Below are 17,440 nucleotides of genomic sequence, written 5' to 3' on the forward strand. Positions count from 1 at the left end.
TGCACAGCACCTTTATAACATGATTTTGAAATAAATCTTGAAGATACATATTTACATTCAGATTCTAAACTGCAGCAGCAAAAATCACACATAAAATTTATATTATGACATATTATTTAAACATGAATATGCAGCACTTCTGGTAGGCTTTAAAACAGGCAGAAAAACACAATAGTGTAAACTTCACCAGCTTACGTTTACCTGACCCTTGACAATCCAGATTACAGTGGTTAGATTCATTTCCACTGGAACCTTGAAATGAAACAACTGTTTCCTTTCGAGCTCTGAGAGAAGGCAGATGGATTTCTATGGGTTTACCTGTATGACATTGCTGTATTTTACAATTTCACCCAAGAGCTTTCTGTTCTCGCTTTCGTTCTGCTTTTGTTCCAGTTCTGCCGCATGCTGCAAGATAACAATTATTTCTTTAAACTCTTACAAAATCAGGACCTGTATTCAGCTACTGGAACAGATAGTGGAAAAAGGAAATGGCATCGCATTTAAAACACTTCCTCCAACCTGTAAGCATTACTGCACTGAAAATATTAGCACCTGAATCCTGCTGCAGCATAATTTTCTGAACTATAATCACTCAGACCCTGTGTAATGATTCTGGGGTTTTATTACCCAGAGTGAAAACTCAGACACAATTTATGGATCACACCTGAGATGCATGCTATTTAACAAATTTTCAAGCAGGAAAAGTAATTCCAGGTGCTTTATTGCAACCTGAAGGAAGAAAAAGAAGGGACTATGATCAGCTTCTCCTTGTCACCATTTCTTTTACTCGATTTTTTAACTGCATATGAATACGTTGACTTCGTATATAGCAAAACTAGCAGTTCAGACATTGCATAATCAAGGCTAAGCACAATAGTCTGGGTTAAACACAGCCACAGAACACACTCTGGCTCCTAGCTCTAGCCACACACCATGTGTCTTCCTTGCTGTTTTTAACTGGGAGGACTGGCAGCCTCTCAAGTGCACATGAAGCTATCTACCAGGTTTCTGATGACCTGTGTTCACTTAGTCTTATGCATTCAATTATAACATCAGGCCAGCTCTTTTTCAGATACAGAGGAATTTCTCCATCCATGCTGTACTTGATGCAAAATAGAATCTGCCCAATGGTTCAGACAAGAATCACCTAGACTGAAATCAAAGACAACTGCTATTCTAAGGAATTTCAAGACTAAAGTGTTGAAATCTCTCTTTCTGCTCCTCTGTCTCACTCCTGGAAAGCACTTCTAAAACAAAAGCATGATTTAAACTAGGGCCCACTCCTGATTTTAACAACTCCATTTTTACTTTCTGAAACTTCTGAAAGAAGTGTTTTGCTTACAGCAAAGATTCGTACAATCTATGGGCACAGCCCCCAGCCCAGAGTTAGATAAAAAACAGGGCAGGGGCAATAAATGCCAGTCAGGAGGTGGGAGAGCTAATGAGAATATGAAGTTGCTATGGTGGCATAATAATACCCATCACAGTGGTTCCCAAGGCACTTGTTACTGTTCTTTCTAATTCTATTGCAATTCTACAGCCTGCAGATTGAGATAAGGTTATAAATACAGACGCCTCTTACTTGAAGTTTCTTCAGCAGTGCTGCTTCTGTGTGGTTTCCTTGTTTGGCTTGCTTGGCTTTCCAGTACTGCTTCTGAGCTGAATATCGGTTCATAGGACACACCTTGAAAAGGCAATCTGTGAGAGATTGAAAGAAATATTCGTAAGTAATGTTGAAAGACACTTCCTTCATTTGTAAGTATGCTTTGGTTGGTTTTCTTTTCCCAGAAATGCCAGATACCAGTGTTTAAACATAGTCAGAAAACAGCTTGATGGCAATGAAATCATAAACAGGGTGCCGGAACATCAGGGTTGAATCTAAAGCCTTCATGCTCACTCCACACAACCAATGGAAGAGTCCCAGGCTGTGAACCTACCATATGCAAAACTGCCTGGTGCTTTTTAATTCTCTTTCCTGCAGCACAACATTACAGACACACTATTTGAAGACATGTGGAACCTTTTAAAAACAGTCCTGCTTTCTGTATGCCATACATCTGGCTTCCTTGCTCCTTCTGGCACTGCTGAAGCAAAGGCTTGCACAGGCACTCAGTTGCAAGCCACCAAGGAAGTCAATGCAGCGCTCAGGTCTACACACACCTCCACCAAGACTGACTGAAAGCAACAAATGACATGAACTGAACACCACTGTTGACCAACAATGGGTAAGGAGGGAGGGAGGAGAAGCCACCCAAGAGGAATTGCCCGAGCAGGGTGGCTACATAAATGATCACAGAGAAGGTACACCATGAGGAGACTGCAGCCAATGGGGTAGGCGCAGAGAAAGAAACAAGGAACAGCAAAACAAACCAAGCTGCAATGCAGTGACCCTCATCCCCTCACCATCACATCCCCACAGTGATCATCTGCAGCAAGAGGGCTGGGGACTGGGACGGGGGAGAGATGCGTCTGGAGGGAAGCCAAGGGGTGCTTTCCCAAGTCCTTGTTCAATTGTTCATTTTTATTTCCCAATACCAGAAACAATAATTGAAAGTTAATGTTAATTGGCTAGATACCGTGAAATTCCCTGACTCAAGACTTTCTGGGGGGTTTCAGGCCAGTGACAGTCCTATAGACTGGAAATAGAGGCTTATGATTCACCCAAATCCAGCTACTTTTAGAGCAATAAATGATACCTAGTCTCACATGGTCCCAATCACCAACTGCTCTAAAAGTTAGTTTTGAAAGACATTTTACTTAGCAAATGTTGGTAATTGTCCCTTCACACTCTGCATGTATCAACTGGCAAGAGGAAGGGACGGGAAACTATTAATTAGCAATCAGAGTTTTCCTTTGAGACTAGCAAAAGGGCTGCATGCGTACTATAGTGTGAAACTCTTCCCCAACATGGGTTACCATTATAAATGTCAAAGGAAGGTTTGTCCCAAACTATTAGCCCTCTCTATTATCTGACACAGATGGCCAAGCACTCTCTGAGGACTAATCCACCCCCAGAGGGGATGACCTTGAAGAATTTCCTCCCTGCTCCACATCAGAGTCTCAGGAAGGTAGAGATGGGAGGGAAGAAAACATTCCCTCCCAGCCACCCAAATGCAGCACAAGCTAGAGCCAGGTTGCAGAGGCAGTGTATCCTACAGAGAGGTTTTGCCCCAGAGCTGGAGTGAGAATAAAAAAAGTCCCTTTTCTGATCCCACAAGCACATCTTGCAGGCACTGACACCCTAGCCTGGCCAGAATTAGCAGTGTCACTTCTCTGATGGTCATTAGGCAATTTTCCCATGAAAAAATATAAAAGACTGCAACACCACTGGAAAGCCACATTGCACAGAGCATGGCACAGACACTGCTCCTCACAAAAATACAGAAAATGAAGTGAACAAACATGCCAGCTCTATGTGAGCAACATGAAGTGCTTTTTACCACTGCACTCAACCGTTAATGGCATACACAGCACATAGCACAGAATAATTTGAAAACAGCCCTCTCTACTCCCTGCTGCCTTCTTTCAAAAGAGTCACTTTCCAACAGCACTGTATAGTCAGCCTTATCTCTGTTATCAACCATGCTGCAATATGAAATAGCAAAATCAACACTAAGTACACATTCCAGTTAACGTACTGGATCAGTGTGTAGGTGACCTTGTTGAATCTAGCAACCTTGCATGTCATTTTTAAATACTGTGTAATCTCATCAGTTGCCCATTACTGTTACAAAAACGTCAGCAGGGGAAGCTATTTGGAACTGTCATGGTCTGTGTTTTTAACCATTGAGTCAGGTCAGCAGCAGACAGTTTCTATTTTACAGTGCTGTCCCACTCACACCCTAATTCCCAGAGCAAGTTTAACATCTGCTGTTGCTAACTACCTAGGACTTGCTCTATTTCTCTAATCCACAATAGCACGTGAGAAGTCCCTTCTATCACGCACCTAACTACTCCAACCTTACAAGTGAAAATTCAAGTGTCAGATTCACAATCTTTCTGTAGAAGATGCTGATACCAAGGCACATCCTATTCTCATTTTCAACACTAACGATCTAATGGGATTACTCTTTCACACAGGGATGAAGAGGTGGAGATTTAGCTCCTCTGAGGTACATTCTTCATATATCCTCCAACATAATCCTCTCTTCACAGTCTGCAAGGAGTTATTGAAACCATGTTACACTAGGAATACCTCTTATAAAACAACAGGAGAGGGAAGGAAAATCTAGTGTGAAGACTGGCCTTGCCTTTCCAAAGTAGAAGTGAACTCTCATTACTTAAAATAAAACAGGCCTCACTCTCAATTACAATCAGGCCCACCTAAGCACAGCTATCTGATGTTAGTGCTGCCAAACCACTAGACTAAGACCATGCCACACGTTCCTCCCACCACCTGGGCCCACAGAGCTAGCAGTTTGCAGCAGTACTGGCTCTCAGTCTACAAACTAAGATGCAATGCTTTTAGTTCTGCAGATGTGCCATTTGGCCTGCGTTGGCTGTTATTACACCAAGCTTCTCATTATACTGCCTCTTCTCTTAATAGCAATTGATCTTCTACTATTCGTAGCAGCAAAGTTTGTTCATACAAAACCACTGCCAGTGGCAGAACTTTCCTTGGCACTGACCCAAAGTCCTCACTGATTTGCTCCCTAACCAAAGCCCTCGGTTGCTGTTCCTAGGAGAAAGTGTTACAAATCTTTATCAAAGCAAACCCAGCCACCTTGCAAAGGTGTTTACTTTCATTTCAAAGGGGAACAATTACAATGAGAACTGTATCATAGGACCTAGAGTACGTAACTCCCAGGTAACTTTCACAATATCCTGGGCACTGAGAAGGGGGTAAAAAGAGAAAGAAAACACAACTACAAAACTCTGGACTGTTAAATCATCCTGTACATTGCAGGAGATTTTCAGTATTGGGATTTCAGCTCATAAGACAAGAAGTCCACTATTATTTAATACTTTCTTTTTATAGGACCAGTCTTTTATTTCTCAGTTACTCCCCACACATCCTGCTACTTGAGTAAACACACTGTTTCCCATCCTCCTGACAGAGTCTTGAAGCACAGTGCTACCAAACTGCAGAGAAATGCCAGCTGTGCATGGTGGATGTGCAGTCATTAGCAGGTCTGCTTCCCAAAGGTGGATGAATTTTTCCTAATGGTAGTTCTCAAATCAAAAGAAATGCAGAGCAGGTTGTAGATAACCCCAGCCACCACACAGTTCCATCTGTAGCCGTGCTGCACAACACACCTCTCCTGTCTTCCAGTCTAGTGTTTTGGAAGTTGAACTACCGAGAACATTTTTTTAACTCAGTATTATTTCAATTGTATTTTCCTCAATTTATCTTTAAAAAAAAAAATCATATTGTTCATTTACTCTTATTGGAGTAACAATAGGATTCTATATAAATTCAAACTTTGTGGTCCTGAACATCAGGAGGGGGATAAAAAGCAGTGCTTGCCCTAGAGAAGCTATAGTTTAAATAAACAAGAAAAAAATAGAAAATTAAGTATAAGATTACAAAGCCACTTTCCAGCACACGGACCAAAAGCCCAGCCCTCCTGAAGGTCTGTCTAGGAACCCACTCATGAGACAGACCATCTCTTCTACCTTCTCCAGACATTCTCAGATAGTCCTAGTTCCTAACTCAATACTTTACAGAGTTTTACATAAATGCTTCTCTTCTTGAGGACACTAATTAAGTAGGCACTATCAAAGATAAACAAACAGCTTTAAAACAAATGGCTTAAAAGTAACAGCCAGTTTCACTTCCTGAACTTTCATGCGTTCAACTTCTGCAGTTTCAGCAGTTTTCTTATACCCACAAAATCTTCCAGGCAAAATTTCAATTACTTGTGTACAAAGTGAAGATGAAGAAAATGAGAAACATTGCCCACCCCAGCCCACACACACAGCTTTAAACACAATAAAACCACTTCCAATTTCTTTACAAAACGGAAAAAAGAAGTGGAAGCTCTCCCTGGTCACACTCCACGCTTAACCTCCTACACTATACACCTTGGCTTGTTAGAAAGCAAGAAAATATACCAGATTATCAGTGTTGAGACATGTATAAATTACTCATTTTAGGGGGGCTGGGGAGACATTTATTACCAGAACAACCAAAAGATGGAAAGCAGCAACTCTGGGAATGCGGGAGAAGATCCAGAGAGAATGCACTCAGCACTGAACTGACCATCTGCCTGAGCCTGACAACATGCATAAAATGCCACTCTTCAAAAGGCAATAGTGGGTGGAACAACCACACACAGCACATCCTCTGAGCAAAAAGCAACTGCACTCAGGAAGTCTGAACAGGAAAATAACTTGTATTATGCCTTTTAATCTTTTCTGACATTGGATAAAGATGGCTTAGAACAATATTTGTCAGATGTTTTCTCCCACTACCTGACACCCTACCCCACCCCCAAATGTTTGAAATCCAGCTCTTGCTCATCATAGATGATTTCTGTGATTTGCAGAACTAGAGAAATTATCACATGGCTTTATTTAAACCAGTAGCCTGACAAATGTGTAAGTGCAAGTGTAAATAGTGGCCACTATTAAATCAGTGTGTACAAAATCTAGGTGTTTTGAAAAGAAATCAGAAAGGTAAAAAAGAGGTGAAGTGAGAATGAAAAGGAAGGAATTTAAGAGAGCAAGCAATGGGGCAATGAAGAATCTTGAGGAGGGCAACAGAAAACGTGATCAGGAGTCTTAGAAGAAAATTAAAGCAATTATGGAACTGAGAGAAACAAGAAGAAAACACAAGGACAAACCAAAACAATGTAGGAGAAGGCAAGAAAATTGGTAGATGGCAGATAAAGGAGGAGGAAGAAAGGTGTGCAGAGGAACGTAATGGAAGGGAGAGAAGAGGAAAGAACAATGTCAAAAAAAGCTCAGAACAGACTAAAAATTGAGAGAAAAGCAAGAGAAGGATAGCCAAGAACTCAAACATCACTTTCATTGCAAATGCCTCAAGAAAAAGTGGTATATAACGTAGGGAAGTTTAAGAACTTAGGTCATTTTACACTTAAAGTAGAAGAGAGACTTACACTTCTTTTTCAGAATTGCTAAATTTGACTAACAAGCAGGTCTTATCTGCGCTATTTTACACCTTGGAAGCTGAAAGTGTTTCCCACTGGAGATAACATCATCAAGCTGAAGTGTGTTTAAGGTCAGAGTCCAAGGGAACTTGCAGTTCTGTTGCTCACGAAGTGACTTTTCTACAAACGTGCAAGGCACACACTGTTCTTCCTAATCTCTGTGAACCTGGCCCTCCAGCAGGGTAAGCATGTCCATCTTGATGCCAAGTGCTTCAGCTCTCACTAGCTTCAGACGGAATTAGGACAAGAAGCACCTGGCTTGATCAGTCCCTTAAATTCAACTGAAAAGTTGAAGTACGTGCTTTGCTATTTTTTTCCTCTTAACAGACTTCAGGAAACACATGTGGAACCAAATCCTGCCCTCCTTTGCGCTGACGCAAATCTGGATATGCACACTGATGAACACAGAGCCACCCCAGGTTCTTTCCGGTTTGACTGAAGGGGAAATCTGGGCCACAGCTTCTTTGTACAGACACAAAACGAAACGCGACCACAGCTCTCCTTACTTTACAATACTCTGTTTTGGAGGAAGTTCTGAAAGAACTAGAATAGCTACCACCTACTCATACAACACAAACACATAACAAAAATGAAACTGCTATTTTGAGACACCTCTTTAGTCAGGCTTTCGGATCAGGCCAAAAGCTCAGTACCTAAATTTGATCTCTGAGTGAACTCTGTAAAGGCCTGAAGACAGGCTGAAAGAGTTGGGCTTGTTCAGCCTGGAGAAGAGAAGGCTCTGGGGAGACTTTACAGCAGCCTTCCAGTATGTGAAGGGCCTACAGAAACCTGGAGAGGGACTTGTTACAAGGGCATGTAGTAACAGGACAAGGAGGAATGGCTTTAAACTGACAGAGGGGAGATTTAGATTAGGCATTAGGAAGAAATTCTTCCCTGTGAGGGTGGTGAGACACTGGCACAGGTTGCCCAGAGAAGCTGTGGCTGCCCCATCCCTGGCAGTGTTCAAGGCCAGGTTGGATGGGGCCTGGAGCAACCTGGTCTAGTGGAAGGTGTCCCTGCCCATAGCAGGGGGTTGGAACTAGATGAGCTTTAAGGTCCTTTCCAACCCAAGCGACTCTACTATTCTATAAAACACAATCTTTTTTAATTTTTTTTTCCCTGTTGGGGAAAGGACTGATAAGATATTACCAAAAAAGAGCAAATATAGTCCTCTGATGTTAATTTTCAGTGTCAGTCCTTGGAATCTAAACATCTTGTTAGAAACATGCCTTTCTCATACTTCTTTGACTCTTAGGTCATGCTCTAACCTCAAACCAATGCCAGTTCAGCTATCAGTGATAAAAACATTATAAACCATACAGACAGCAGTTTCTACTACTAAAGAGGCCCTACTCTTCCTGCTGCTACATGTTATTTTTAGTTGCTTATGTCTAATCATTCAATTAATCATTCATTCCTAAGCCTTCTTTTTATGTCAAGAACCTACTTAAAGCAGTTTTTGCTTGGTTTGTTAACTTTGCCATTTTAATTGAATGCTATTTCCCAGAAGATTCGGGGGGAGGGAAGGGGGCGAGAGAATATGGGGTTTGTTTTCATTTCTGAGTTATAACAACAACATTTAGCAACTCTTTTGGCTCACTGCTTTTGAGCAGCGCTAAGAAATTCAATGAAACACGTCAGAGATGTGCTTCTGGCTATTCTCATAATTCAGACACCTCCATGGTACAAGGCACTAAATCCTGATTAGATTCAGTATTAGAACAGCAAGTTTCTGCTGTGCTCCCAACAAAACCCCTACTATTCCCACACTTAGAATTTGACTTGTAAGATGATAGAGAAAATAAACAATGGTTTTGTCTTTGCTGCAGCCATCCTCCTGAATGCCACTTGCTTGCACATACCTGAAGCAGCATGAAAATGCTAATAGATGTGGCCCCTAACATTATAGCCATGATGTTGTAGCATGGCAGGTTGCCTCAACTGAGGGGACAAAACCCACTAATTTAGCTTCTCCTACAGATGTTGCAGTTCATCCAAATTTGCATGCTACCACAATTCTAGCAATAGCTGAGCACTTCAAAATTAAGTCAGATATGGGGGCACCCTAAAATGGAAAGAAGAAAAGAGGGACAAGAAGAGAGGCCGCTGGACCCAAAGAGAGCTAGGAGGCAGCAGTGAGGAGGAGGAGGAGGAAAGTAGTTAATAACAAGTTTTGGGGCAGCGGGCGAAAGGGATAAGAGGGGATCCCTGGAAAGTGGAGGATATGAGCTAGATGAAAGGACAAGTTAGATCCTGTGGAGAAGAGGGAGCAGTGGCAACTGGAGATAAAGGGATGTGTTATGCAAGCAACAGAGAGAGGTTGCAATAGGGAATAGAGCCAAAACTGTCTACAACTAATAGAAAACATTCCCCTGCAGAAGCTGGGGTGTAACTCAGGAGTACAGTCCTTGCATTCCCCCAGCAGCAGCAGCAAACAGCTGCACATTTTGTCAGTGTCTCATTCCTTTCTGACATCTGATCTACGTAACACATGTACTACTACCACCACTGATGGCATGCCATTAGAGCTGAGAGTTCAATAACCTTGCACCCTGAATCATCATGCCCAGACCTTCTTGATGCTTTGAAATCACTTTTTAAAAAAAAATCAACACAGAAAACTACCAACTTTTTCATTCTTTGCCTTTTCAAGTTAGGAAAACATCATGTACAGTTCAGTATAACTGTACTGAAGTTATAAAATCAAGGCCTCAAGTGTTAGACAATTTAAAAATTAAGGTTGTCTTTTTCACCTCTGTTTAGCTCTTTGATCGTAGGCATTGGTTGCACTCTGCAATTGTACCATCACATGCAAACCTTTACCAGTGATCCCTGTCTCATATAGAAACCTGGATATCTTCTCGTTTGTGCAACCTGGAAGCTGTGAATTAAACATGCATTTGCAGGCAGTGAGAGGATGAAGGAAGGCTGGAAGCCACACTGGAGAACTATATCCTATTCTCATCCCTACTATAAAGTTATTTCATCATGCAAAGTGACTGAAATTTATTACTATTAGTTTCTAAGTACACATCCTCACTTTCTCAATTTCCAAGATCTGCTGATGTGCTGAATACTCACAGCTGGAACTGGAACCAACTGCTGATGTTTCCTGGATTTATAATGGGGAAAAAAAAATCTTGACTACTCTGAGAAAGCAGAACTTAAGACTCTAAGACTTAAAACACAACTTTTTTGCAATAGTAACATATACACACTATAGCATAATAAACACTGGAAATAAAACAACAAGGTTAAAATAAAAAGTGCAAGCCCTTGAGACAGATAAAAGCAGCCATGAAACTCATCTCCTTTTTCTAAACCAAGCAAACCATAACTGTCTTTATCTTATAACATGTGTGAATCCAAGCCCATTTAAGCCAAAAGAGGTCTGGATTAGGCTAGTAAGGCTCTACTTTGGCACAGCTAGAGCCAACGGTTTAAATCAAGTACAGACAAGACTGAGAGTCTTCCTCCCTTACATATAAACACACTGAACTTCCGATAGAACATGAGTATTTTTTAGCATTCAAGAAGTAGAAACTGCATGTTGTAAGTGCTTTGTTATTTTTTCCAATATGCAAAACAGCAGAATTATCAAAATCTACAAGGTCATGTCTAAGAAAGTGAACTAAAAACAGACAGGGTTTTAAGCAAAAGTAAAACAAAAAGCTGTAAAAATATTTCAGGATAGTCTTAAAATGTCTTATCTTTTAAAAAATAAACAAACCAGAAGCTCAAGTACTTTTGAGCCTCACAGGCTTGTTTCCCATTTACAGTAAGAGCAGGGCTGGAGCAAGGAGTTGGTCACACAGCAGGGGGTCAGCATTTGATGTACAGAACAGAGCAATCAACTCTTGGACTGCAAGAAAATTAGTCCGTTTTCCACCTACCCCTCGTGCCTTTGCTGGTTTGGTATTTAGTTCTCAAAATCTGTCATTCACATTCCAGCCTGAAAGTTCAGCAATGTGTTGGCAAACCATGAAGGCATCTGTGAAGTTACGTGTTTGGTAAGGCAAAGTGCCGAAGGAGTCACAACATGAATCAGTCATCAAAAAAAGTATTATCCCTAGGTACTGACCTCTGAATTTCTTTGGAGGATTAGCAAGGTCACCTGCCTCTGGCTGGACCACACACCGGTCATCCACTAACCTAGAAAAACAAAAGTTGTTACACTTACTAAAACATGCATTTGACATCAGTGTGTATGTATACATATATATATATGCAGAGACATACCTGTCACAGCACAGATATAAAAGCTTACACATTTCTCCAACTTAATTAAAAAAATACTCAGAAACTATGATTCAGTTACTAAGCATAACCAAGAAAAGAAAACTACGTTTTCCTTCAAGAAAGAGGATTTCCTCTATTGAACTAAATTGTGGCCTATGTTTCCATTTAAATCCAGTTAAAGATTTAAAGTTCCTTTTGCTAGACCACATACATTAACATTTCATGTAAAATTCTTGTTTTCTTTCATTAGAAACAGTTTGGTTTTCTGCAGCCGTCAGATTTTCACAGCTGTTACCCTAGGGCACAATCCAAAATCCACAGAAGGCTCTGAGCCTCTTAAACGAGCCCTGGAGAAAGACCTCAAAGAAAAATGTTGGGAAAGCACACTTGTATCTGGTACCAGAGAGGACATTTAAAGCACTGTGGGTTAGCTTGGCACTACCCTTGCAAGCTATCCTGTGCTCGCAGATTCCTGTATCCCCACTGAGGGCTTTTAAGGGGATGCACAGTAAGCAGACTTCATGTGAGTACAAGAGTATATGTGGACCTGCTTACACAGTCTTGACATGCAGGGGGTGTTTCTCCAGTGACCTGTTATTTCATAACACTATTATTTCTATAATTCGAATCTAGAATCCAATAAAGCACTTTGGGATTTAGTCTTTAAACATTCTGTTTTTCTTCACCATTTCAAATCTTTTTCCTTTGAGGAGGTATGTGGAATTAAGTTTCAGCTCTGATCCAAACCCACAGGGCTACATTTTCTTTTGCTAAAATGAATAATAATTTATTTAATCCATATCACAAAATCTAAGTAACAAATCAAATATATTTCTCACAATATTTTAGAAGTTAAATAAACAATAAAATTCAAGAATATAAATTGTTAATCTTCTCACAGAGCTTCCTAAACATAAATTCAGCTTCCTTTCAGGAAAGCATCCTGTAAATAATCTGCCTGAATCAAACAATTATTCAGGAAAATCATGTTTAAGGACACACTACTGCCCTGCCACTTCACAACAGTCTTAGCAGCATTTTCTGTGGGAAATTGCCAGGAAAAGCACAATTTGGGTTCAGCCACATTACACAATGGATGCATTCAGTTTTCACACAAGCTGGTAAGAGCTTTGCATACAGCCATGAGTGCAGCAAGACCCCAGCATGCCCATGAATTTTCTACCTCTAGCAAGCTGACTGCAGACAAGCTGCCCACTGTGGCTGCAGCTCCCAGAAACAGAAGTGAAAATGATAGAATTTTATAAGTCAGCAGCTCAGATCTCATATTTGGATGCAAATGTGAGGTGTCAATGAGAAGGGAGAATTGAAGTAACAGTTCCAGGAGCAGGCAGGGGATCTGCCATTGCCTTATGGAGTTGTGTTTTTCACAGTCTAGGTTTGGCCAGGCTTAACAAGAGCCAAGTGAGGTTTGGAAAGCAGGACTTGGGAAGAGTCAGTGCTGCAAGATCTGCCTATGATCTAACAGGCTAAAGATTCTTATAAACAGCACCTAAAACCTGGAGTCATAGAAGAAACAGGGCTGGAAAAGACTACCTTAAACAGAAGCTTTGCCAAAGGATTTTAATGTCAAGAAGTACTCCCCCCTCAACAAAATCCCTAAAACGCTTTCTGAATAAACCCATAAGGTTTGACCTTTAAGCATTTAAGATGGAGGACAGTATATTGGAAGCTGAATGCAATTCACAAAGAACATCTTGTGTTCCTTGGTGACAACTTGTGCACTCTAGTGACAACTAGAACTGTGGATGAAATGCAAAACTTTCATGATGGCACCACATCACCATAACAAAAGCCATGTAGAAAACAAAGTGTTGGTGCTGAGAAAAGCAAACAAGAACTTGCACACTGAGCCCGTTAGCTACAATGTCCAAACATGTTAAACTTCTAAGGCTCAGAAAACAGATATTGAACAATTAATATCCATCACTTTCATTTAAGCATTCTCTAAAGGCACAAGGATAAAGACCTTGAGTTCTGCACTTATTAGGAACTAAAGACATCAGATAAGACAAAGGAGAAAGGAACTGCTGCTACTCCCATCCTACAGATGTGACAGCACAAAAATGACAGCACAGAAAGATTAATTGATATGCGGCAGGACAGAGGTAAGACAGACCAGATACATCATCTCCTGAGACCTGCTCCATGCGTTAGCTTCTGACACCTCAAAGTATCTTGCAACACAGGACAAAAATACGAATAAAGTATTGCTTTATCTGTATAGTAGTTTTCCAGCAATTTAATCCCAAAAATTTCCATACAATGATATTCATCCTGTATTCCAGCAGTATGTCCTTCAAAATGTTCAGTAGCTACTTGTTTACTGTGGATGTGTTTGTTATGGTACCATAGTGAGAGCAGAGTTGCACATTGCACATGATGCAAGACTTCAGCCTGCTCTGTAGACTGGAACAGAAGAGGCTCTTCAAACACAGACCACTTCCTCCGATACACATTTCAAAACACTCAAATCCCACTTTTCATACCGAGCCAAAAGGCAGCTGTTGGTTTGTTGCTGAAGCCTGCTAGGTGGCTGCGTTAAGCAAGCAATAATTCATGACCTTTGTAGCATGCAAACAATCTGTTTGAGATGTGTGAAACCGAACAACAGGCTTGACTACAAAAGGTCCTGGGCACCTGCAGCTTCTGCCAAACAACGACACAGCATGTTTTAAGATCACTCACTTGCTGGTTTGCATAGGAGGCCAAAGTGCACCAGACAAGACTGATAAACGCAGAATTTACTGTATTGTACCATCAAATTTGCAAGCTATTTAAATACTGGTCTGAATTATTATGCCAATATTCCCCTTCTTCCCTCCCAGGTTGTTCAGCCTGGAGAAGAGACAACTCCGGAGAAACCTTATTGCAGCCTTTCAGTTCTTAAAAGGGAACTATAAGAAAGACGAGGAGAGACTTTATAGCAGGGCCAGCTGCAATAGGACAAGTGGTGATGGTTTTAAACTAAAAGAAGGGAGATTCAGGCTAGACATGAGGAAGAAATTCCTAAGTGAGGGTGGTAAAATACTGAAGGTGGTTGCCCAAAGAGGTGGTGGATGCACCATCCCTGGAGACACTCAAGGCCAGGCTGGATCTAGTTGAAGATGACCCTGCTCAGTGCAGGGCGGTTGGAATACATGACCTTTGAAGGTCCCTTCCAACCCAACTATTCTGTGATTCTATTCAGGCTACTCTATCATCAGAGAAGCTTTGGCAAACTTCAGAGAATTCTTCAGCTGGCTGCAGACAACACTGCTACTGCTTTGTGCCCCCCGTTGTCATTCAGTACCTGGCAGATACAACATGACTTCATTTCAGTTTTTCATATGTTGCTGGCATATAAGTGGCAGGAGTTCCCTGCACAAGTATGGTATGATTTTTATTTGTGCAAGTTCTTCCCTGAACACAGTAAGTATCTGGTTTATGCACAATACCTTCAAGTAACTGTTGCACTGCTGCAGTAATTAAGTTCTACAGCAGTTCACTGGTGCCTAAGATAAATCATCAGAAAAGTCAAAATAATAATTACAGCCCCAGACTTTACACATAGTCCTTTGTATTCAGTAATTGCAGAACTATGGTCTGAAAGTAAAAGCATTCATGGGATTGCTCGTCTTTGATGCCCAGTCATTCTCCCACTGAAGTCAGTGAAAGCTTTCCCCTTGCTGCAGGGGAAGCAAGGGCCATTCCTCATCGTACCACCAGCCTCACAGACTAGCAGGTATTTAAACCATTAAGACCTCACACTACAGTGTACAGAACCACATTAAACAAGAACTGAAACTACCTGAAGCAAAGCCTGGGAGTTAAGGTGTGCTTCTCAGCAGAGGCAGGGGGGAAAAGCAAAGGCGGCTTTCAACTCTCTGTTAGTGTTAGCCAGGATAGCGCAGCATACCATGCAAAGTGGTCAAAGGCAAAATATGGACAGAGTCTTGCACCTATTTTCCTCTCTCTTCATTTTTCCCCCTTGTTTGATGGAGTTAAATCTGTCCTTTCTCACTGCATGCAAAGTGAAACGTGTATAAGCACTCAGTATCTTGCAGTAGTGAATTCCATGTAGAAGTGAATTCCATGTGAATGTATTTACAAGCCATTTCAAATATAGTGCCTCTCATTTTTGTTGTTTCAGCATCAAAAGGACGGGATCAACTTCTCCCAATACTATTCATCATTTGTTTTCAGAGCTTGCTTAGTACAAACAACTTCAAACTTCCCATACAGCTTCTAACATCATCCCGCTCCCTGGGCACTGGGTAGAAGCAGGGAAACAACAACTTGCAGTAATTCCCACTAAATCTTTCTACCAGGTAGAGCAGCAGTCTTTGTAAAAACTTTCACTGAAAGAATAGACAGAGTGAGACTCCGAAGAACCAGTGGGGACTCACTATGTATTTGGGGAAACAGGAGGAAGGATACACCAATGGGAGGAGCAGGACTAAGTGGTAGCAGTGTAACTGATAAGGCAGGTATGTTGGCAAAAGAGACTAATGGTATCTGGGTTTTCAGGTATGAATCATGTATGCTGGGTGAGTCTTCATGTCCTACAAGCTCCTCTGATTACCTAACACAGGCTAAAGGTAAATACACTGAAGATTTCTAGGAACTTGTAAATGTAGCATGAGGGTCAAGGAATAGTTGTATAGCTCTAAACCTAGGAAATCTCTTTACAGTTATGAGTTATTTTAAATTTACTATGGAGATACAGTCGCATTCTGGAAGAACAAAAACCCATGGATGAAAAAAAAAAAAAGAAGAAAGGAGTGATGATGGATCTTCAGAATTTTAGGGCTCTTTAATAATGCAAGATGCTTTTTAGATCACTCAAGAAAGAAGCCACATGATGTCTACTTATCCTAGCTTTGTGCCTTCAGTTTAAAAAACATCTTCCTGGAATGTATTTTTTTTTCTTCCTGCCAACAGACTTCCATTTTTCATAACCAATGTTATTAAGCAAAACAATACCTAAACAAACACACAAGACGAAACACACAAGCACACACTCTCATACATGTACCTACACATACATGCATGTGTGCCTAACTTGTCAAAAAGTACAAGATCCGGCTACTGATGCCTAATTATTATAATACATGAGGATGAGCAGAACTCAGCTTAGTACTCTTTATACATATGTAGAGTATTTTACTCCTCAAAAAGCTGAATAAACTAAGCTAGAGGCAACATCTTCAATCTAAGACACTCGGTTTCTCAGCCTTTACTCTCAGTGATGCCATTATTTCACCAATTGTTCTGAGCAGAATAAGGCCTGACAGCAGCAGGAAGAGGGGGCAATATTGACAACAGACATCAGCAAGATGAGCTGGACATTTTAATTGTCAGTGGAGCCAAGCGGTATTTTTGTTCCACGTTAGTTCACAAATAATCCTGAGGCTACATCCCAAAGACACAGAACCTCAGCACCCCTTTGTGAACAAAAGACCATCCCTCAAAACCTCTCCTTTCTTTGCTCCTCAGATGTCTCATCACAAATACAATCTCCTTATCAAAAACATTCCGCTGGAGCACCTTCTCCTCCTCCTAACTGCAGCTCTCACCTACAAAGTCTCTCCTATGCTCCACACATCCCAGCACACAGTAACCACTCAGGAAGAGAGCTTCTAGTCATATCACTAAGAAGCCAACCAATAACAAACAATAGGCTATTAAAATTTTGCTGCCCTGGAAATCAAGCATCAAATACCTAAGTGCCAAAACAATCAGGTCCACCCAGTTCTTCTCCAAGTCCACCCATTTTTTCATCTCATTGAGCCTCTTATCAGGCATCTACGCCAGCCCACTTCTTGCTTGCTTCAAGCAGTCTCCTGCCAAAACTCTACAGTCATCATACCTCACCCTTCCCAAAATGTGAGTTCATATTCCTTTTTGACTACCAGTTCCGATCCAAATGATTTACAGCTCTATGATCTAGCTCCACTGTATGAAATTTGTCCCTTTTCCTGTCTCCTTCTTTTCCACAGCCAAATTCTTCATCATCTTTTCACATCTGGTCTTCCAGGGTCTCCTACATTAGCCCAGCTTACACAGATAAAAAAGGATCTTCCTTGCAC

At 41.1% G+C, this 17,440-nt stretch overlaps 1 protein-coding gene across 1 annotated transcript in view; it reads right to left on the reverse strand.

Moving 5' to 3' along the window:
- The window catches only part of LOC104401715 (inositol 1,4,5-trisphosphate receptor type 2), a gene marked incomplete at its 3' end in the record, with an annotated part of 114,899 nt that extends 97,743 nt beyond the window's left edge, over positions 1–17,156 (reverse strand). The window contains exons 1-4 of the mRNA XM_010009388.1: positions 17,074–17,156; positions 11,194–11,264; positions 1,583–1,698; positions 319–405 (exon numbers count right to left, since the gene is read on the reverse strand). Of these exons, the coding sequence (XP_010007690.1) occupies positions 319–405; positions 1,583–1,698; positions 11,194–11,264; positions 17,074–17,156 (357 nt within the window). The remainder of the gene's footprint in view (positions 1–318; positions 406–1,582; positions 1,699–11,193; positions 11,265–17,073) is intronic.
- Between the last annotated feature and the right edge of the window lie 284 nt (positions 17,157–17,440).

Source organism: Nestor notabilis, unplaced genomic scaffold (assembly GCF_000696875.1).
Source record: "Nestor notabilis isolate BGI_N333 unplaced genomic scaffold, ASM69687v1 scaffold4432, whole genome shotgun sequence".
NCBI lineage: Eukaryota > Metazoa > Chordata > Aves > Psittaciformes > Psittacidae > Nestor > Nestor notabilis.